At 33.6% G+C, this 24,035-nt stretch overlaps 1 protein-coding gene across 1 annotated transcript; it reads right to left on the bottom strand.

The window, feature by feature from the left end:
* Window positions 1-6,017: 6,017 nt before the first annotated feature.
* LOC123669234 (protein-glucosylgalactosylhydroxylysine glucosidase) lies at window positions 6,018-21,852 on the bottom strand. Its single transcript, XM_045602858.1, has 14 exons — window positions 21,659-21,852; window positions 20,609-20,940; window positions 19,623-19,925; window positions 19,316-19,416; window positions 18,732-18,867; window positions 18,280-18,427; window positions 16,385-16,532; window positions 15,308-15,398; window positions 13,614-13,701; window positions 13,136-13,333; window positions 11,937-12,105; window positions 11,231-11,402; window positions 10,567-10,707; window positions 6,018-6,190 (listed from the first exon to the last, which is right to left on the bottom strand). Exons 1-14 carry the CDS (start codon window positions 21,835-21,837, stop codon window positions 6,081-6,083), a joined length of 2,316 nt encoding a protein of 771 aa, XP_045458814.1. The 5' UTR covers window positions 21,838-21,852; the 3' UTR covers window positions 6,018-6,080.
* Between the last annotated feature and the right edge of the window lie 2,183 nt (window positions 21,853-24,035).

Raw genomic sequence — 24,035 nt, 5'->3', positions numbered from 1 at the left:
AGTAGTTGTTAGATCTCAAATAAATTTAAATGGGACCAATTGGCACACACCACCTTTCGATTAAATCAAAATTTGTCGAAATCAGTCTACCCGGTCAAAAGTTCTGATGTAACATACATAAAAAAAAAAAAATACAGTCGAATTGAGAACCTCCTCCTTTTTTGGAAGTCGGTTAAAAATGTTAGAATATGTCAAGATAAAAATTACCGTTGAATAGAAACGTAATTTCAAATCCCGTTCTTGAGGCTACAAATAAAGTTACAAAAGTTTAGCCAAAACGACTTAACTGTCATGGGCCGTGAGAATACTATATAATTTTAATTGTTTATTTAAAAGATGTATCATTGCTTGCATTGATGTCAGAATTGTCGAAGTTAGAGCTGCATTGTTTGATATGCACTTATCGTTGTTTTATTTTAGACTTAGTGTCGGTCTGTTATCACTTTGGTATTCAATTTGTTTATGTTTGCTTATGGTGCAATTATTCATTTTAACCATTATCAAATAATGGTTCGGTTTCCAATTTTCTACTATCTTTTCCTGAGTCACCATAATATCATTATATTTTGTAGTTTATATTCTTTCTAAATATTGTCCCGTTTTAACTCAAAAATAATTATGTGACTGAGCTTTGTCTAAAATCCTAATACCTAGGTCCCAACAGCATTATCATACGCACTTATTTAACCGACTTCAAAAAAGGAGGAGGTTACTCAATTCGACCGTATATAGCTCCTTCGTTTATGAACCGATTTTGATAATTCTTTTTTTGTTGGACAGGATATAGCCCTAGTTTGGTACCATGATAAGGAAACCAGGATCCGATGATGAGATCCCAGAGAAATCGAGGGAAACTCTCGAAATTTTTTACTGGGTGTACCGATTTTGATGATTTTTAATTTAATCGAAAGCCGATGTTTATCATGTGACATTTAAATTTCATCGAGATCTGGTTACAACTTTTGGAGTAATCTTTGATAATGCGTATTTACTTGACTATTTTTTCGTCTACCTACTTTGTATTACTTGTCGATATAATTGAAGTCCTCTGTAAATGCAAAATAGCAGATCTTACAAATAACCTACAATATTATACCTAAAACTACCATTCATTATTTGAAATTGATTAGAGCTATATATAAACTATAACTCCAGTATAATCGTTAATTACTGTCGTAATTAGTTCTTACAAGATAAGAGTTGAATGTTAAATGTTATAACGAGTCATCATCGTTCATAATATTCGAAAGCTTTCTGTAATAGTATTGATAAACTGTACGAACTCCGAATATAGGTACCTATTATATTTACGAATGAATTAATCGTGCGTGATAAAGTAATGATGGCGTTTTAGATATAGATTTAGTTTTATAGACTTAATCGATATTTTTGTGTTACGTACTATACGTTGCAATGTTTCTTTTTTAATCTACATCAATCAATCAATACAATACAATATATTACATTTATTGAATCAAAATTGTAAATATTATATTACTACTCATCTCTAAATATAAGAAGTTTTATTTAAAACTAATCATTTAGGTAATTAAAATAATTTTAGATAGGTAGCATTGCGCAAAAAGTTACAACACATATATCAAACAAAGTTACGCCTAATTAACGTTTTATCTAGTCTTAGATGTAGCTGTGACTATAAATACAATTGCAGTATCGTGTTCGTGCATTGTCCAATGTCAAATATAATTTTTCGGAAATCGTGTAAATGGTTTGAAACATTAAGATTTTACAGAAGTATTTAAATTACACAAATCACCCAGAACATTATACGAAGCTTGTTCTTATGAATGAAGAGAATAGTTATTTTAAATACGGCCTTATCACGGGGCCCGTAGTATGGTAATTAATTAAATATTAGACTTGTCGTGAAAAGCTTGCCAATTAAATTGAAAATTTGCAACGACATACTGATTACATAACAGATAAAAATGGAGTTGATGTCCAACTAAAGTTTCTTCACAACTTTATTCTCCTTTTAACCGACTTCCAAAAAAGGAAGAATTCTCAATTCGACAGTATTTTTTTTATGTATGTTACTTCAGAACTTTTGACTGGGTGGACCGATTTCGACAAAGTTTTTTTTAATCGGAAGATGTGTCATTTGTTCCCATTTAAATTTATTTGAGATCTAACAACTACTTTTCGAGTTTACTGGGTGTACCGATTTTGATGATTTTTAATTTAATCGAAAGCCAATGTTTATCATGTGGTCACATTAAAATTTCATCAATATATGATAACAACTTTTTGAGTAATCTTTGCTAACGCGTATTTACTTGACTATTTTTTCGTCTTCGTACGTTGTTATCACTTTTCGATGTAATTGAAGTCGGTTTTTTTTCGTTTGCGAGCAAATACAATTATCATACCAAAGAACATAATAATTAATTCCAATAAAATATTCATCTTGAAAGTTTAAAAATGTCGTTTTCATTCCACGTGTTTTATTTATTAGACCAGGTCAACATTGACATCAACATATCGCTAGATACATTTCGTGTACGTATATTTTTCATATATATACTCATTAATAATAAAATAACAAAAACGTTAGTACTATTATGTGATACAAATGTAAGTTTTAAAGTATCATATTGCATGTTTGTAGCGAAAGTGATAATTGCTGATAGCGATCTTTCGATGTTTTTGTGTGGTAGATGACTCGCCTTTTTATATAGAAATAAATATACATTTTTATTACAATTTTAACTATAGTTGGACAAATAATAATCAAGAATTTTACTATATTATTACGAGTTATTTACACATGTAATATAAATTGTAATTACCATATAAATTATTTAACACGAGAGATGTGTCGATAGAAAAAATATGAGAGTGACGCAAAAAAATATTTTTAGAATTAGCGATTGTCTGTCAAGGTGCCTATTTAGGTGCCTATTTATCTCTATAATTATGTCTGTTTGTTTCATTTGATTGCGACGTTAACTGTTTCGATCCTGGAAATCAAAGTTATTTAAGTTAGGTGGCTAGTGTTAGGTTTTAACCTGATACATCGTGTACAACAAATGGACTTATTACTTCATAAACATTTGCAGAAAATCCGTAATGAAATCGTGCTGCACAATATGATAAAAAAACTGCAATAACCGAACCTTAAACCTCGTTCTAATTAATCTTAATGATATGATAGTAATATTACTGAATGTTTGTATCCGTTAACTAAAATTGACAATAATCACCTTACTCTAGAAATAAATCTTTATATGTCAGTACCTCATATGTTGAGAAACATTTGTTTTGCTACCCATAACTTCAATAAGGCAGATTATTTTAAGGTTAAGTCATTGTTATGTAAAATTGATTTTGTTTTGGATCTTGGTGATTGTCAGGAGGTCGACGTCATGGTGACAAGTATTAGACAATTTAAACATTAATTAAAAAATTTATACCCAAAACAAAGCGTCGAAATCCGAAATATCTTATTTAATTTAAGCCAAATTTAACTAAATTGGTAAAATAATGGGAAATGATACGATTTAGGTACAATCTTTATAAATTTGTAAAAAATAATAATCATCGGGTTAGGTCAATATTCACAGCACGTGCAAGAAATTGGAAAATCTATTCAATCTAATCCAAAAAAGTTCTGGTTCTTCGTCTGTCAGCATAAATCTTGCACTTCCGTTATCTCAGAGTAAATGTACCTCGACAATAATTCGGCTAACAGTGGAGAGGAGATATGTAATCTTTTCGCTCAACATTTTGCTTCTGTATTCTCTCGATCTGATTATTCTACAACATATATTTTACTTGACATACACCCTTAATATACAGGAACCAAAGTCTCTAGATATTTGTAAAGAAGCGGGCCCTGAAGGCATACCTCCTCTTTTTAATAAAATGATATCAAAAAATCTAACACTTCTCTCTGAAGCTAATATTTTGTTTGTGTGTTGATTTTTTACATCTTGCAGGAAACGTTCTAATATAATAGATAACATAAAAATTTATAAACACGTTTCCATTATAAGTTTATTTCCCAAGAATAATTTATCCTTTTATTACAAATTTTTTGAAAAATATCACAGACGCACAGCATGGGTTTTGTAGGAATTAATCTGCTGTTAGCAACCTGATGGATTACGTTGAAAGGATTGCAAGCACAGTGGATGGTCAATCAAAGGAGGATTCTATACACCCTGATTTTTCTAACGAATAATTCTGCCGTCTGAGTTTGGTGACATCATTTTATTTTAGATACCTGAAACATTGGTAATAACAACAGCAATTATCGACACAATCTTGAAGTATAATCGTCAAGTTCACGGAAATGTGATCCACGCCTTATTTTATTTATATTTCTTTATAGCAATATAAATGCTCGACCCATAAATTCCAACATCGCGCGGTATGACGTCACGGCTGTGGCCGAGATCAGTGTAACTTGAACTTAAGCAGCGTGTACTTGTATATACTTAACAATTCTTTATATGTTTATCTTTATCCTATATTTATGTATTTATTTAATTTTGTTGTTTTTTAATTATGTCAACCGATTTAAATAATTATGTGATTTTTATTTTTTAATTATTCAGCTCATATAAAAGATAATATATCCATAATTACTAAATCTTAGTTTATCTTTCAGGTTTAGGTCTAAGCTTTTCATATCATTACAGCCTATACAGTCCACTGCTGGACATAGGCCTCCACAAGTTTACGCCAAAAATAACGTGAACTAGTGTGTTTTGCCCATAGTCACCACGCTGGGCAGGCGGGTTGGTGACCGCAGTACTGACTTTGTCGCACCGAAGACGCTGCTGCCCGTCTTCGGCCTGTGTATTTCAAAGTCAGCAGTTGGATGGTTATCCCGCCACCGGTCGGGTTTTTTAAGTTCCAAGGTGGTAGCGAAACTGTGATATCCCTTAGTCGCCTCTTACGACACCCACGGAAAGAGAGGGGGTGGCTAAATTCTTTAGTACCGTAGCCACACAGTACAAGCTTTTCATATAACAAAGTTGAATTATTAATTAATTATATTCATTACATTGCAATGGCCAAAGAGCCGCTCATAGTTGCGCTTATAATTATACTTTTAGTGTGCGTTTAGTCACAAGTGTTTTACGTAATCTTAAATGCAAGTTGTAACTATTCCAAGTTTGATTTGCAGGATCTGCCGTAGCTACTAATACCATAACCGAGGCAATCAAGGCCACATATAGGTCGCAATGTCTCGTATGGTAATTTGACTTTGAGTATACTAGGTTTGCTTAATATGGATCCTGATTTTTAGCGGACCTCAGGTGAATCCGTCATCGTTTACTAAACCTTTGTACATATGTGCCATCACTTGTTCCATTTCTACTCACGAACAATTTAGACTGCATGGGGAATGCAAATTAGAGTGGTTGTGAGCCACGATAGTAGGTCTGATATCCGTCTTCTTGGGAAATGAGTAAATGTGTATATACTTCGTTTTTTGAGCGTTTATTATCAGACTTACATCATGTGCTCGTTTACCGAGTTGATTAAAATTATGTTGCAATACGTCCTGGGCTTGTTTGACGATTTTTGACGATATTAACCGTGTCGTTTACATATAAGTACTCAGTAGAGCCGATAATTGAGCCCTGTGCAATGCCCTGTGTGGTTAATATTATAATAAGTTACTCCATTTTTGGATAGGCTTACTGTGTTTTGCCATTGAGATGATAATTTTTAACAATTTCAATAAAGTACTCATGTGGTTATACATACCACCCTGCAAAAGTTTATCAAATAAGTTTTTCTAGTTTAATCTTTAATACATCATAAATATATTTCTAATATTTAATGATGTAACCTTTTTAAGTCATTATTTTAAAAATTATATCTATAATAGTTTTTGCTTTAGTATTAAATTAATTGAGCTACCACCGATTCGAAATATGGATTCTGGCGAGAAAAATGAACAAGAAACTATCAGTAACTCTTTTAAACAGTCAATTTAAATTTAGTCATAACCCATATGTAGTATAAAATAAAAAGGACAGTAAATTTATTAATATATTTAATTAGAAGCAGTCTATTTGTTATATGGTAAATACATGGCAAGTCTATAATCCTATGGGTCGTAGATAGTTCTGTCCTATCTTGTCCGCCGGCAGCTTGCAGTTCTTCCAAGGTACTGATCTGATCGTGAACGGCCCCGCACCGGCTAGAGTTACTGAAAAAAAAAAGATATAATGATAATAAAACCTGAAAAATTTATTTATTTTTCTTAATTTATTTAGTATGAAAAAAGATATAGATAATCAACAACGCTCGAGGGTCATGATAGGGTTGGCAACGTACTTGTGCTGCTCCTGATGTAGCAGGTGAATATAGGCTACAGTAATCGCTTACCACTGAGCGGCAAACTGCAATGGAAACGGCGAACTGTAGTCTGTAGGGACCGTTTGCCATTATGGTGGTGTAAAAAAAACGCTGTTATCAATTGCGGTAATCAGTGACTTTTTAATACAAAGTAAATAGGACTTAGAAATAATAAAATCATTATTTCAATTGTTCCACTAACAACGCTTCGTAGTGTAGTTATCACTTTTAGTTATTGTAGTTACATTTCTAAGGACATTTAAACTATTAATTATTTTTCACTTTTGTAATATTAGTACCTACCTATACATTTTCAGTAGGTGTACCTTATTTAAAACAATTGATCAAGAGCACATCGATTACTGAAATGTCAAATCAATATCAGCATGTTATCTGGCATTAAAATTACAGTAGCTTAAAATAATTATATTATACTGTCTTCGCGCATTACATTTCTTTCAAATGTCTTATAGATTGAAATTTAGCGACGTTACTACGTCTCGTATTACATTCTCATATTCGTCGCAAAAAACCAAATACCGCAAGTTTAATGCAAAATAAATAATATGTTATGTAGTTTTTTTATTTATTTTGAGCTAAGTGGTGTACCATATTTTAAATTCGTTTGCAGATCAGCTAATTTGTAATGTATGAACTCCAAAACAGTATATCCTTTAACTGGAAGTTTAGCACATGTAAGTACTTGTTCATTCTTTCCATATGACATAAACATATTTCTTAAAATATCAAAAATTGCACTTATATAACAATTTAAATGCCCTGTAACTTTAGTAAAATTTATTATTATTGTAGTATAGCCTAGCTGCCTGGCATGCTAAGTCTGCTCTGGGTGGTATTTGGTTATAGCTCTAACATAAATTCTGGATAAAATTAATTTTTATTGTTTCATTTTTCGGTTAGTAACAGTCAGATATCAACTCTGCCATAACTCTATCGAATAGATTTTGGCCTGCCTTATGCCTTAGTTCATTTAGCCAAGAACATATTACTAGATTATTTATGACAGCGACCTACAAGTTCTTATAAGCTCGGGTAGCTGTTCCTGGCTGTTTCCATAACAAAAATCTTTGATGTAATTAAGTAAGCTTATCTGTGACGGTCATTCATAAGCGACACAAATATTGGTGATTGATGGAAAGATAAATATAACACGTGGTTCAATAAGTCCCGAGACTAAGTACTAAAAAAAGGTCTTTTTTATAAAATTACTTTTTATTCATCAACATAGTCTCCTCCAAGAGCGATACAGTCCCTCCAACGCTTTTCTAACTTTTCTATCCCATGTGTGTAGAACGATTTGTCTTTGGCTTCAAAATAAGCCTCCGTTGCTGCGATAACTTCACTATTTGAGTCAAATTTCTTACCCTGAAGCATTTTTTTGAAGTCTGCAAACAGCCAGTAATTCCTGGGGGCCAAGTCTGGCGAATAAGGGGGATGAGGAAGCAATTCGAAGCCTAATTCGTTAATTTTGGCCATCGTTCTCACGGACTTGTGACAAGGCGCGTTGTCCTGGTGAAACACCAATTTCTTTTTGTTCATGTGAGGCCGTTTATCCGCAATTTCGTACTTCAATCGCTCCAATAAGCACATGTAATAGTCACTATTTATATTTTGCCCCTTTTCAAGGTAGTCGATGAAAAGTATTCCATGCGCATCCCAAAATATGGACGCCATAACCTTACCGGCCGATTTCTGAGTCTTTGGACACTTCGGGCGGCTTTCACCAGCCGCTCTCCACTCCATTGCCTGCCGATTGGATTCCGGAGTGAAATGGTATATCCAGGTTTCATCCATTGTTACATACCGACGTAAAAAATCCTTTTTATTATGATTCATCAGCGCCAAACATCGCTCTGAATCATTGATACGTTGTTCCTTTTGATTAGTTGTAAGCAAACGCGGCACCCACTTAGAAAAAAGCTTTTTCATGACCAAATTTTTATGTAAAATAGTGAAAACACTACCAGCTGAAATCTTCACTATCTCGGCTATCTCTCGCACTTTTACCTTCCGATCTTCCAATACGATTTTGAGGACTTGGTTAATATTTTGTTGAGTCACTGCTTCATTTGGACGACCTGAGCGTTCCCCATCATTGGTGTCCATGCGACCGCGTTTGAAGTCGGCATACCACCGACAAATGGTTGCTTTAGAGGGAGCTGATCCTGCATAACATTTTATAAGCCATTGCTGTGCTTCAACGGTATTTTTTCCTATTAAAAAACAATGTTTTATCAACACGCGAAACTCGTTTTTTTTCATTGTATCGAAATTACAACCGTAGCGTCACTTAAATGTTTCAAAATCAATAATTTTATTGTTCCATTTTTAAAAATTTGACACATATTCTTATATTGATAGCCAGTACTTTTTAAAAATCAAAAGAGTTTTTAATATATGCGCCATTTCCAGGTTAGTCTCGGGACTTATTGAACGATCTAGTATAATAATATGATAAAAAGTCTAATACGGGAGTAAAGAAAACAAATTAATATGTTGATGGAAATTGGAAATATACCTCATTTTTGGAAAATTACGAGTCACGGATCATCGTGACTAAATTAGCTAACAATTTATGGACTTCTTTCCAGCTTCGACTAAACTATTCGATGTTACTAGATATAAAAAAATACCCATTGGTTTAATTTTGTATTATATATATATATATATATATATATAAGTTTGATTTAGTATATGTAATTATGTTCTTTTTGGTTAAAACGATAAACTTTAAGAGTCTTTGTTATTAAGTGACATTGAGTTTTATTTGAGTGAAGGATAAATCTTCCAAATAAAGTTTGATTTTGTCAATTCTCGTTCTATCGACTTCAGAAGCAATCCAAATAAGAAATTCTTATCCATTCGCATTTCGAGACTTTCAATCACTTATTAAAATCATAAAATCGTAAGTTTTTTACAATTTTTTATATTGCAATCTTTTATTACAAATGAAATAGACAATCTTAAACTGTGTAGACGTAAAATTTAGACTCAGATATTCAGAAATAACAAAGAAAGGAAATTCATTGTCGCTATTTTTTTATACATTTCTTTAACAGTTTTAATATGCGGAAATCGAAATTGAAATATAGTACAAATCGAATTAAAATAAAAGAAAATGGTTCACGCTTTTTATAGAGATATTTATGGTCTAGATATATACATAAGTAGCCTTGTAATATCTACGAAATAACCAACAGCGGCGCTAATCTATCACACTCAACTGACACATTTATGTTTACAATTACCTTATCGTAAATGATTTATCGAGGGTTACGTGTTAAACAAATACGTTGATTAAAATCAGGTGTAGTAAATTTTCTATTGAATGGTTGTAAAGATAAAAAAATACTGGTTTACTTCTTATCTTCTTATTTTATTTATCTTTATTAGGTTTCTATGAACACTAAGGCACAATTCTAGCACATAATTATGACGAAGTGAGTGAATTAATTTTGATTTTAAAAACGATGATTCGACATCATTTTCTTCGAATTATCTTCATACAGCACAAGTCACACAGTCACAAATAAATAACCTTTAAAAAAAAGTCCAACCAAATATTTTAGTGACCTCCAATGCTATGAACATAACATGGCCAACTGTATTGTTTGGTTGCTTGCTCTAAAATTATTTATACAACTGTTTCGTTCCTTTCGGTACGCGTGTTGCTGTTAACCCTATCGATGTTTACAGCGTCAGCGCTACATAGCTGAGAAAATCATGGGAGCCCTTAATAGAGTTCAGAATGAACGTTCATCTTGAATATGACTCGTAGTGAGATTAGGCTCAGTTTTAAATGTCGTCAGAGTTGATACATGCAAAAATAAATATATATTTATATCAAGAATTCGAAAACGAGTGCAATGAAAAAATATTGTTAAATATTGATCATAAAATCTTAAATTTTTATAATAAATATTACTGTTGAACTGATTTTGTATTTCAAAGCCAGCAGTTGGATGGTTATCCCGCCATCGGTCGGCTTTGTAAGTTCCGAGGTGGTAGTGGAACTGTGTTACCCCTTAGTGACCTCTTACGACACCAACGGGAAAAGGGTGGCTATATTATTTAGTGCTCTACTGCTTTACTGCTTTTATTTCTTCCATATACGCACAAAAGCATCTACCAGTTCAGGATAGACACAGTATAAAAAAAGTTTGATAAAATTTTACTATAAAATAATAAAAGTTAACATAGAATTACCTGTTAATCCTGGAACCAATGTTACGTTGTATTTTCCATTGTTCATGATGAGAGGCCAGTTGTCGTCTACCGAAGAAACTGTTAAAGTTGTTTCCGTAATACCGATATCCAGCGTCAGGTTTGATCCCAGGTACTTAAAACCTAAAAATAATAGAGTACATTATTGTAAAGGTTGAGAGTTGATTCAAGTTGATTAAGTGGCATTATTACTAACCTCTTTTAAAAATCCGCTATGCCAAAGTCTATGTCTAAGTATTTCTTTAACAAATGTTTCGTCGCTCGTAATTTCAAGATCAACCTATTATGAAATATTACCAAATTTCGCGTTCATGTTCATACTGATACATATATATTTTTTTAATTATTCTTTTTCACTTAAGTAGTAAGATTTATCTGCTCCAACCATTTGCCTTCATATTAAGAGACTAGTAACTAACAGTGGGACGTTTATAGGACTTTTTAAATTAACAATACCCACGAGCCCGTTAATACATTTTGTCCCGTCCAACCATCCCAATCCCAAGTAACCATCATGCATTACGCTTATCCTCAAAACCATTTACTAGGTAGAACTGCGTTAATCCCACGACTGCCTAGTAAAGTTAGAATGTGTTCCAACGCTGATATTTTAGAGGATGCTATTGTGCACATTTTCTTAGTTTACCTTTGATTTTAAAGCGAGTAGCCTCAGGTGGTAGTTGCGGGTGTCGTAACTCGAGGTGGTCGAGCGTGACCCGCAGCCCGCCGTACCCAAACACCAGCGCCTGCAGGAAGCCGCCCATTGCTGTGTGAAAGTTCACCGCGCCCACGTGCGGACGATGGAGCTCACTCCAGACCTGGTCAATAGTGAGTGTTTTTTTGGACAATTCTTGTTAAAATATTTCTTTTTAATTGCATAATAGTAAATCTGAGTCAAAACTTTTGCAGAATTAAATTAGTCTACCAAAGTGTTACGATCAAGTGTTACAGTCATTAACCCAAAAAATATCTTTTATTTCTAGTGTCCAGGCTAAGAGAGCAACTATTTTCTTTATAGGAAAAAATAAGAAATAGTTTTAAATTTAATGTCCTAATAATATTTTGTTATTTGCTGTATTTATTTCTCGCTTACTTAATAAAATACATATTTACAATATTGATAACGTTATTTCTCTTTTATATGTAATTTTAAATTTTCTCTTAAATATGTAAATTTTAATTTCTGTTATGTATAAAAATATTAAATAATACTTTTCACAAAAAATATAGACAAATCCTATCTCAAAACTTTCTTGATCTTATTATAACAGAGCTGGAAGGGTCTGCAACATTAATCAAAAGTTGTTGACTGATTAAAAAAAGAAAGGAAATTACTGCTTATAATAGCTTACCTTAAAAGGTTCTCTGACGTAGCCATTAAAGGTCTTATTGAACAGTTTAGCAGCCTTCAGAGGATCGTCGACGTCGAGCTGTCCGACAGCGTGCATGCTCCACGTCATGGCGGGGCCGGTGCCGCGCGTCACCGTCTCGTAGTAGTTCAGGTCGTTCGCTCGAGTTGAGCTAGAAATTTACCAGTAATAGTAAGAACAACCCGACTGTTGAAGTACCTCAATCTCAAAAGATAAACACACATGAATTCACGCCATTTTTGGCTCGAACTTGTGGAAGCCTATGTCCAGTAGTGGACTGCGATACGCTGATGTGATGATTATGTAATATATACATGAGTCAAAACAACGTTTGCTGGGTCAGCTAGACCTTGAACCGAACCCACAGTCCCTGGAGCAAAAGGCAGGGTCACTTTAAACTTCACCGAAGGATTTTTATGTCATTGTTAGTTTCATGTAACTATTATACTTTTAAAAGCATTAATAATAATAATAGGGGCTGAATAGAAACACAATTTTATTATCTTTATCAATTTTTTGCTATATATCTCAATGAATGTGTGTATTGTGTAATGTGGGTCATTACAAATCTCACAAGTCAAAATAGCTCCTAAATTACTGTGATTGATCAATATCAATCGGTTGTATAATAGTGTTTTGATGTCATCATAAACGGAACTACGACCTGCTATAAATTATTCACACTTACGACGAGCAAACGGTTAAGATGAAACAATGATTTTGACCGTGAGCGTTATTTAAACGAAGACAAAACACAAGTAGTGTCCATTTTAATATTAGATGGAAAATTATTTTAACTATTCATAAAGGGCTAATTCATCTTTTTGAGCTTTGATTTAACAAATATGGCTGATATTTCCTGGGCCTCTAAGTTGATTATTGAGATGCACCTAAATTAGTATTAGAGACGTAACATAAAAAATTAAAACCATATAAATATTCGCATGGGCGGTCGCGGATTCGATCCTCGCTCATGGCCATCTGTGGTTGTTTATTACGTGTGTTTATCGGTCCCCAACACAGAATTCTAGCAAGAGCCGTTAAGTGTGAGGTGCTTATTTATTAATTAATCCCTTATGTGTTCAGTTTGAATTTCCACTATACCGTTAACAGGACATTTTATTTTTAAATTCTTCAAACAACTACGATAATTTACCAAATACAAAAACTGCATTTCTTACATATTCATAGGGTACTGCAGAGGAAACCCAAGCAGGATAGCATCGGCCTGTTTGATGAACTCCCCTCGCTTATAACCCTGGTATTGTGGGTGGTAGTCCAGGATCTCGTCATACGGCATCGCCAGACTCCAGGCTATGTCTGCCCAGTGGTCTGGAGCCTTCGCCATGTAGTAAGATTTGCAGAGACAGGATACGTATCTAGAAAGAAAATTAAGTTATATATGTTGTTTTTCTTGGTCTCATTTTTTTTGGAACATTCAATTAAATGTTTAAAGTTAGCTTCATAAGTGTTTTTTTCATAACAAGAAACTCACACCATCTAAGATAAATAACAGCAAAAATAGAATGCGATAGTAAGAGAGACCTACTGCTCCTGGATTTTTAATGAATACATTTTATGTTAAATAACAACAAAAATTGGTGCTTGAAATCTCATTTCATAATTCGATTGAACCTTAGCAAAAACAATGATACTCACTGCGCTAAATACAGAGAATAACCGGCGACGACGTTAGTGAAGACGGAGTTTGTGATGTTGCTGTGATCTTCATCTGGACCCATCACATCTGAGTACATGGGAAAATACAATAAGAAACGAATAGAAACTGGAGGATTTGATTTAAAAAAAACACTTCAGCCTGTACTATCCCACTGCTGGGCGTAAACCTCTTTCCCCATGTAGCAGAACGATCAGAGCTTAATACACCACGCTACTCCAATGCGGGTTGGCGGATATATTTCCTACTATTAGTAATGATCGCTATCGGGTGTACATGATTTTAGCCGGGACCGACGGCTTAATATCCTATCCAAGGTACGCTGAGGAAACCCACAAGAACTGCACAAACATCCAGACCACGGCAAACACCTGTATGACTATTTAATTATTATTTCAACCAAACATACCAGGAGTACCAAAAAAAAAAAAAATCATTAATAATATTAATTTTATTTTAATACGAGGATCTATTCTATCTATTCTTCTATAAAGATATCTCTCATATATTTCAAAAACATTATTTTGTTTTAGTAAAATAAACTTAAATCTAGTTTTTCACCAACCCGCCTGCCCAGCGTGGTGACTATGGGCAAAACACATGAGTTCACGTTATTTTTGGCGTAAACTTGTGGAGGCCTATGTCCAGCAGTGGACTGTATAGGCTGTAATGATGATAGTTTTTCAGAGAGTTTTGAAACGTTTGACATTCATCCTATCTCCTATCTAAAATAAAATATCGATGTCCTCGTCAAATTGTCGCCACACATTTTTTATATTACCTAACTACTTTAAATTAATTTGAAAGTACAATAGACAAAAATATTTTTAAGAAAAATATTAACAAATTAGGTTCCCAATATGGAACGATATTAAGATCTTAAATAAAAGAGTAAGATTTTTTTATTTTTATACCGATTTTTTTTATTTATATAATAGTTTTTTTAAATACATTTTTATTGAGGTTGTTATACTATAAAGCTTGCGAGCGATTGTTACTTGGAAAATGTTAACATAACGTAGTCAAGCTATGTTATAAGTATTTCATAGTTTGTCTGTATAAATTATTCGTTAGCTAACGACTATGGAGGGTAGAGATCTCATATCAAATGAGATGATTCTCCTCCCCTCCATACTACCGATCCAACTCTGCCTCATCTGATTATATAATACTTTCTCACAAGAACATATAGCTCATAATAATTAAAAATTATGATATATAAACTTTATTCTAGCAAAATTTCATTAAATCTACAAAAGAACAATGTTTATTAAACAACAATATTAAAAACTTTTGCGATTTAAATGTTATTAGAACGATTTTGACTTAACGTCTTTAGATCCTAAGTAATCTTTTGAGCAAATAAGTACATAATCCAATTTTTGTACTCATTATTCATCAATAATTTCATCTATAAATTAATCTCACTACAGTGAATATATCTTCAGTGAAACAAATTTTGGTATATTAGCTAAATTACAGTTTAAGCGCTCAAACAAAAATTTGATTAAATCCACTAAAACATTTTATCTAAATCTTACCCTACCTTCATTTTAATGCATATTTTGCATGCCTTTATTATGCATGATTAGGGCTCTTAAAATAATAGAACTCGTACGTGATAAGGTCTCATTACCTAAGTTTTTACTTTTTCGAATGTTAGACCGTTACTTACTTTCAATATCATAGAGTCCCGTCGTGTAGTTGATGACGGCTCGTGAAGCCCAAAAGTCCGCGATGTTAGTGACAATAGAACATCCACCATGCTGGAACATTCCATAGTATTGCTAAAGCTACTTTTACTAAATCTTTGCTACATACCTTTAAGCCCTGTAGGCTTCGGTTCGACGAAATAATACATTATAAATTATGAGTGAAAACAAAATATGTTAAGTTTAAGTATACCACTGTTAACATTTTAGTTTTTTTTTCTTCTGGTTTTTTTATTTTACTTCTATTTGATATTGTTAAATCAAACGCGGATATGTAGCTTGATAATACAATTTTGAAAAAGCCCAACATTAGCGAAAAACATTTTAAAAATAAAACTTATTTTTGTATAAGAACATACTTTTATATTAGAATCGATAATGTTTGTTTTATTTTAAATAAAAGATCCTCTGTTTAAATACTATAAAGTTGCGTTTCAATAATCATTCTTATTGGTAGGTGTCTCAAGTTAACTCTTGAGGATTATAGTAAAAGTCTCGTTTAGAGTTAATGTTTAACCTCCGTTAACATAGCTCGCATTAATTAATTGAAATTTGCTGAGTGGTTACGGCATTAAAGAATATAGCCACCCCCTTTCTTCCCGTGGGTGCCGTAAGAGGCGACTAAGGGATAACACAGTTCCGCTACCATCTTGGAACTTAAAAAGCCGACCGGTGGCGGGATAACCATCTAACTGCTGGCTTTGAAATACACAGGCCGAAGACGAGCAGCAGCGTCTTCGGTGCGACAAAGCCAGCCCTGCGGTCGCCAACCCGCCTGCCCAGCGTGGTGACTATGGGCAACACACATGAGTTAACGCATTTTTGGCGCCAACTTGTGGAGGCCTATGTCCAGCAGTGGACTGTAATAGGCTGAAATGATGATGATGAATGATGATGAAGAACATATAGATTTCTGTGAAACGGAATATATGCCAAATTTTAAACACTTATTTGCTTAATTTTTTTCTTTTAAATATAAATGTAAAGGCAATCAGGTTTTTTACGATACACATTTTATTAACTATTCGGTAATTAAATACCTTCAACCAGTCTTCATCCCTGGTCACGGCCAGATACTGTCTGGCCGCGAACGATATGCAACCTGTCACGTGTTGCTGGAACTCCGCTACATCGGGACAGCACGGTTGCGTTACTTCGACACCCGTGTACGCACTCTCCCAAGGAAACCTAAAATAATAGACACCGATATAATCCTTAATCCCTAATTAATATTATAAATATGAATATAAGTTGATTTGTTACACTTTCACGTACTCAAGTACAAGTACTAAACGGATCATCATTGACACACATACACATATTCACACACACACACGTATTCTTGGAGATAGTAAAAGTAATATTTGCTTCAGCCTGTAATATCCCACTACTGGGCATAGGCCTCTTTTCCCATGTAGGAGAAGGATCAGAGCTTAATCCACCACTCTGCTCCAATGCGGGTTGGCGGATATATTCCCTACTATGAGTAACGATCGCTATTAGGTGTACATGATAACAACCGGGACCGACGGCTTAACGTGCTCTCCGAGGCACGGTAGGGAGACCCACAAGGACTGCACAAATACCCAGACCACGACAAACACCTGTACGGCCAATACAAATGTTCGTCATGTGCGGGGATCGAACCCGCAACAGCCAACGCAACATGTACAATCCATGGCTGTAACCGTTGCGCCAACGCGGCTTCGTAAAAGTAACATAGGATACATATATTATAACAGCTAGTAGGGAGGGATATCGAGCTTAGCTTTAATGATATTTTCTAAGGTTTTTGAAGTAAAAACTTCTTGGGGAGTAATTTAGTAAATGCGTGACGAGAGTTTTACGAAGTGTGATCGAGGCGAATGGAGTAAAAGAGAGAGGTGCGAGCACACATTTTCTTTCTCTCTTTCTCTCATGGCCAGTTACGTTTTGTATATCTAAGACACAGTGCAAGCCCATTTTTAAGCCCAAGTTTTACTTCAGTCGCATGGTCTAAAGCACACTCGTTTTTTTCCTATTAGCGATAACGTTGGAGTGTAGTACCATACTGATTCAGTTTCAGAATTTCTTCTTAGACATAACCCATTGGATATTCGGAAGGTAAAGGTTGCAATTTACCGTGCTGATATAATACAGACTGGTGCATGCATATATTATCATAGAATTTCTTACAAGACTTGCGAATTCATAGTCGTCAAATAATCGTAAAAGATCGAACAATAAAGATCTAAAGACATATATTATAAACGCGGAAGTTTGTATGAATGGATGTATGGATGTTTCTTTCTATTTACCGGAAAAACTACCGAATAAACTTTAATGAAAGTTTACAATAATATAGTTTATACATTAGAATTACACATAGGCTATAATTTTTAAAGATAGTGTGTGAATTGTCTAAAATATAATGATAATTGTCAAGTAAGTCGGAAAAAAATCTGCCATTTGCGACCTATTCTAGCGTGTGCTGCAAAAACTGTAGCTTAAACGTATATAATGTTTAAGAGAAATGTTTATCTTAATTAGCCCTACAAAAAAGTCCGCGACAGCATATATTTATCTTTTCTGAGTGAGCCATTATTGCAAAAACAGTAAACCATAAATACAATAAAAATTGATAGTATATTTCTAATGCACATTTGGTAGTAACAAATTGATTTTTATGTCGCAGAACCAATTTTGCTGAATTTTGGTATAAAGATAGATTGCGAAGATAATAAGCTACTCGAAGTACCTACTAATCTTGCGCAGACGAAGTCGCGGGTACCAGCAAGTAAAGACATATTTTGCTGAATTAGAGAATGTACCTGTGACACTTTACTGAGCAATATTATTAACAACAATCGTTGCAAAACTTTTTAGTAGAGCGAGAAAATATACAAAGCACAGTTAAGTATATATCCTAAAAAGAATCCATTCGAGAAATAGTTACCTGTATCCTTTATTTCCAGTAAGTTTAGCTAGCTCAGATGCGACGTACACATTGTCGAGCCGGTATTGAAGTAACTTGCGAGCGTATCGAGGATACAGCATTAGTATTGACGGGAACATCCAAATTTCTGTGTCCCAGAAGTTGTGTCCTGAAAAATGTATGAGGAGTTTAATAGATTATTGCAAATGTCACAAATATATTGTACATGAATGTCTTTCTTCTTCCTCACATATATTGACTACGTATAGTAAAAAAATGTACAAGTCTCACATTATGAACCTTATACACCGTCTAAATTTATTAGATTATTAAAAATCTTACTGATATAACAGCTGATTAGCGCACTCAATATTTAAATAAAATAGTTTAAAAACTAATGTGATACTTAGCTGACATTTTTAACGTTTCAAGAACATACGTAAATTTAAAATTTTCTTTGAATTTAAACATACCTTCATAATCGTCGAATGTTCCTCCTCTAGCGAGTCCGGTTGGACTGAGACCATAGTATCTGTCCGGAGGTAAATAAGATTCCTCAGAGGGTAACGAACTCAAGAAATAGTACCATATGCCATTAACTATTTTAGCCTGAAAGAAATAATTTTATCAATTAACTTACATAACAAAAATTATTACTTTCGGGACCATATTTTTATAATAATTGCTACGATTTTTCCAAATTATAAGACATTAATATATTCATTTGAACATGAACTTGTGGAGGCCTATGTCCAGCAGTGGACTATATAGGCTGTAATGATGATGATGAATATATTCATTTAGGTTTTTAATTTTTTTCAAAAACCAAACATACTCCATATTGGCGAGATCATTTAGTTTTAAACCTTATGTTACATCTTAACAAAAACATTTTTATCTTAACGTCTGAATAGACATTCATTATTTAGACATGTCGAGATCCTTTAGGCGAGATCATTTAGTTTTAAACCTTATGTTACATCTTAACAACAACATTTTTGATCTTAACGTCTGAATAGACATTCATTATTTAGACATGTCAAGATCCCATACTTACTAATTGCAGATTTCCTTCGATCTCCATCCCGCCTTCCTGGTAGAGCCTTGCCCAATATTGAACATGCTTCTCGAACAATTCCTCACCGTCCTCCTGCAATACTATCCGCACGTGTAAAATTACCGGTTTTTATTTTGATACTATATAAAAAAGTGTGTTTGTGCAATTTAAACGCGGCAGAATTAAAATTTCTGAAAAGTGGCTTACGAGATATTTTTTTCACCGAGAATTTAAGATACTGCGTAATGTATATATCTCATTCTCTCCTACACATTTATCTACTATTTATCGTGACGTGTATACTTACTTTTAACGAATTCCTTTCTCGCAAATGTTTCATTTTTGTCCACCGTCATAACAAATGTGAAGACCTTGCTTCTAAAATGTGGTACCACGAGATGGTCAGGTACTGACGTCCAGTACGCACACACGTCTACTGGCAGGGGCTGATATACTGGGTCTTCGGATTCCCTTGTCTTCCCACACGCTTTCCATACTATAGTGTCTTCAATGATTTCAGGAATCGGTGATTCGAAGGCGATATCTTTACTTTCAGGGCCTGGCATCTGACTTATTGCTATCCATATCTCGTGATGGACAAAATTTGGATCTAAAACAAAATTCTTTGTTACTCATGACACGACATGACTGAGTACAAAACGTTCTCCTACAACTGACGTTGATTTGATAATTTAGTAATAGTCGGTTTCAATTTCAATAAAAGTCTTTTAAATGTGTTGGTACATGGATAGATTAAATGGGCACGATTTAAATTTATAATCAAACTAGTAAGTACTGGGTAGTAATTTTTTTTGACCAAGGTGTCCTCTTGAACTTCAATTAATATTTAATGCCCACTTTACACTGATGTAATAAAATAGCAACTTCACTTTACTTATAAAACGCCTGTTGAAATTATATAGCAAAACTCGTTGACCCCGCAAACGTTGTTTTGCCATATATTTTATTAACCTTCTCAATCCCTCCCCCCCCCCCCCCTTATAACTTTGGGAAATGAAAAATAGATGTTGGCCGATTCTCAGGCCTAACCGATATGCTCACAAAATTTCATAATATTTTATGAACCCTCTTACCCCCCCTCCCCCTATAACTTAGGCAAATGAAAAATAGATGTTGGCCGATTCTCGCACCTATCGGTCAAGCTGTTTCGGAGGAGCTTAACTACAAACACACGAGAATTTTATATATTAGATAGTTTTCTGACAAAAATGCACCTAATATTAATTTTTCAGTCCTATAAAATTAATTACCTTATTATATAAGATAAATTACCTGCATGTGTTTTTGGTTCAACGTGTATTTGATTAACAATAGTTCTTGTATAATATCTATGTGCATAGATTCGTTGGGTGACGACCGATCTATCTCTGTCCACTGTAACTTGAAACACGCCATGTTTGGTATTCAAGCTGTAGACGGGGCTATAAGGATGGTTAGTCAATGTTGACTTCAGCCTTATATTTCCCCATGCAGGTATTCTTGCCCTCCGACTCTCGCCTTTACGGCCATTGTACAGCCCATTCATATATACGGTATCACTGAACACGTTGGTAGCGATTTGACCGTTTCCTATAGATGGCATGAAACGGTCATCTGATGGTAGGCTGTAATTAATCATTTGGTTTTTTAATATTAAGTTATAGGCTATACGAGTTTAAAGTTTATCTTTATGGGTTATCTCCTATATCTCACGCTACAACTTGAGAACTACTGTGCCGGTTTCATTCATAAAGGCATTCATAGAGGTGCTTTCGAAAAATAAACTTTTTTAAAAATTACGAAGGAGCTTGAAAAAGTAGGTGGGTAAAAAAAGTGGATTAGTTCTGTACTTGTTTTATACTTACTCGTTGTTTTAATATTAAAATATTTACATTAAATACCTTATTAATTCAATATTACAATTCATCTCTACTAACAAATGGAGGATTGACAGGACTTTCACCGGATGATAGCTAATGTAATAAGAAGTAACTTAGGCTACTTTTATTTTATAAATTTATTTTATAACTCTGCGAAGTGAACAATAAATTTTATGTTAGGTTCCACGTGGACGAAGTCGCGGGCACAGCTAGTTATGAAATATAACACAAACTGCATTTTCACATTGTTCTTGTTTACATCGTATACATACATATACGTACTATACACATATTTTTTATTTAGTTTTTATAATTCGATTAGTTTATACAAACAAAAATAATTTTGATCAAATTTTAAAACGTAATTTAATTTTCGTGTTAGTTTAAAAAATATGGTTATTGTATATTCAAAATAACAATGACAACCTTTTTGAATAATGTAATGAAATTATTTTTAATTTACCTGTGAGTGGAAAAAATATGTGCGTCACCGCTTACATCCTCTGCTTCGACTTCTAAATGCTCGACATCGATGTGACCACCACCACCCCTTGTCGTCAAATATATCACCACCAAGGCTACCACTGTCAGCAGCCCCATCATGGCAGCCACTTGCTTATTACGTGCCAAAAAGTTCCACATCCACGTTAAAATATAATACCTTTTTCTTTACAAACTTTTGTTTTTTATTTATTATTTGGCCCTTGATTTTATTGTAACATCACAGTTGATTATTTTTGTTTTTATTTCAACTGTTGTTCACACAGATCGCGCCCGTGTCCTACGACGTCATCCTGTAGATTACGCGACCTAGCTGACATGACACACTTTATTGTTCTCTTAAAACGATAATGAACACTAGGGTCGTCGCTTTGTTTCTATATTCTGAACTCATGTCACAACAATGTCAATAACTGATTGTTGTAAAAAAATCCCATTTTTTAGCTTATATTGTTGTTTTGATATTGTGTTATGTATCTTTGCAATGGGTATTATTTTACCTTTACGAATTTGTCAGCCCTTGTACAGAATTGTTAATGTAATTGTCACTTCCTGATTGTATTAAATGATGAGACCCACTAACTCGCATCTCGATTATTCAACAGGAGCTTACAAGATAACTAAATTAATTAATTATGTCACCCTGTGTGATAGTTCATTGACTCTGTGTAATTAAATATGTAACTAAACGCTTCCTTAGCTCCCTGCTGTTTTGTATATTCAAAGAAAGTTTAGTCAGGCGTTTAACTAACTTCAGTGCTTACTACGTATGAATGTATATGCGTAGTTAGAAAATGTATGCATTCGTCATTTGGAATAATGGCTTTCAATTGTTCCAAAATAGTACTAACGGTTTTGCCAATGGCACGGAAAATGGAGAGACACAAAAATGATTGATTGGTGCAGTCTATACCTATTACACAAATAGAACTATACATATGACGTTTTGTTAGTAGAAGAGAAAATCACAGAATGAAATCTGAAAAGTTCAAATATTTTCTGTTTGGCTAATGTTAATCCAAGTAACAATTTATATTAATAAAGCAACAACAATAATAATATACCGTATATAATATTAATAATACTTTATCCATTTCAGTTTTTAATCTCGAGATACATTCAATATGTATAGAATAAAGGTACTGGTTACATAAAACCGCTCTAAAACCACTGATATTTATCATTTCAATTCAGTAGCGGAGGCATCAGACCGTATACCCTCTAGTCACGCTTCGCGGCTTGATGTGACGTTTCGACACATCCGAAACTGGAAAATATTTAGAAAACACCAAATCAATACATGTTTGAGGTACTCCTTCCGAATAAAATTCCGACAAGTTTTTGAATGAAAGAAAGAATTAATATACTTTATTGATACATTATTGACGCCATTTTTTCATTTCTTTCGGACGCAAATTTTTTTCCTTGGTTTGCAAATATTTAGGTTATTATTTTGCATTGAGTATTGTATTTTAAATTTTTCTATTGCATAATCGTTTTCCTTAAAATGTATTCTAACGTTTTATAAATAACTCGATAATTTAAGTATTTTTTATTTTTATTTTTGAATAGTGCCAATCCTAACTATTGCTTTATTTCTTGTGATGTCATATATAAGATAGAAATGTAATATTTCCGTATGCAATGAGTGTTAGGAATAATGATTGCAGGTGAACTGAGTCTATTTCTGAACTGATGATGAATAGGTACATCTGTACGTTGACTTCATATACAACATTAATCCACATTTATGATTTATCATCTATAATAGAATTTGAACCGTATATTATTAAAAATTTAGGAATACACCAATATTCTAGTTTCTTGGAATCACACTTCTGTCAGAAATTCTTAGAAAGTTTAAATATTTATAGGTAGATATTTGAATGTGTAAATAGACAATTTTTATTTAATTATGATTAAATTATCGCCTGTCTTATTGTCTCATAGTAACCTTTACAACTTTGTTAATAAGTAGATACGAATAATACAAAATTGTAGATATGTATTTAATAATGCTCGTTGCCAAGCTCGCACTTGCTAACATCTAGACAGATATTGTTTATTAAATTAGATGTGTTTGCTTGCAAACGAAAAAAACCGACTTCAGTTGCATGCTCTTTCCTAATGTAAGAGAAGAATTAGAGCTTAATCCACCACGCTACTCTAATGCGGGTTGGCGGATATATTCCCTACTATGAGTAACGATCGCTATCAGGTGTACATGATAATAATCGGGGCCGACGGCTTAACGTGCTCTCCGGGCATAGTGGGCAGACCCACAAAGACTGCATAAACACCTAGACCATGGCAGACATCTGTATCAATCATCAATCATT

This window comes from Melitaea cinxia, chromosome 3 (genome assembly GCF_905220565.1).
Source record: "Melitaea cinxia chromosome 3, ilMelCinx1.1, whole genome shotgun sequence".
Classification (NCBI taxonomy): Eukaryota; Metazoa; Arthropoda; class Insecta; order Lepidoptera; family Nymphalidae; genus Melitaea; species Melitaea cinxia.
Note: the sequence above shows the minus strand (reverse complement) of the source record. Positions and strands in the feature narration are given on the sequence as shown.

What these genes read in the sequence shown, in the direction of transcription:
- LOC123669234 (XM_045602858.1), bottom strand. Translation starts at nt 21,837, where the DNA reads ATGTGGAACTTTTTGGCACGTAATAAGCAAGTGGCTGCCATGATGGGG. An exon ending in TGAACCAAAAACACATGCAG is followed by an intron (nt 19,926 to 20,608) that starts GTAATTTATCTT and finishes ATTTTGTTTTAG; the next exon opens with ATCCAAATTTTGTCCATCAC. An exon ending in GGGATGAAGACTGGTTGAAG is followed by an intron (nt 15,399 to 16,384) that starts GTATTTAATTAC and finishes GGAATGTTCCAG; the next exon opens with CATGGTGGATGTTCTATTGT.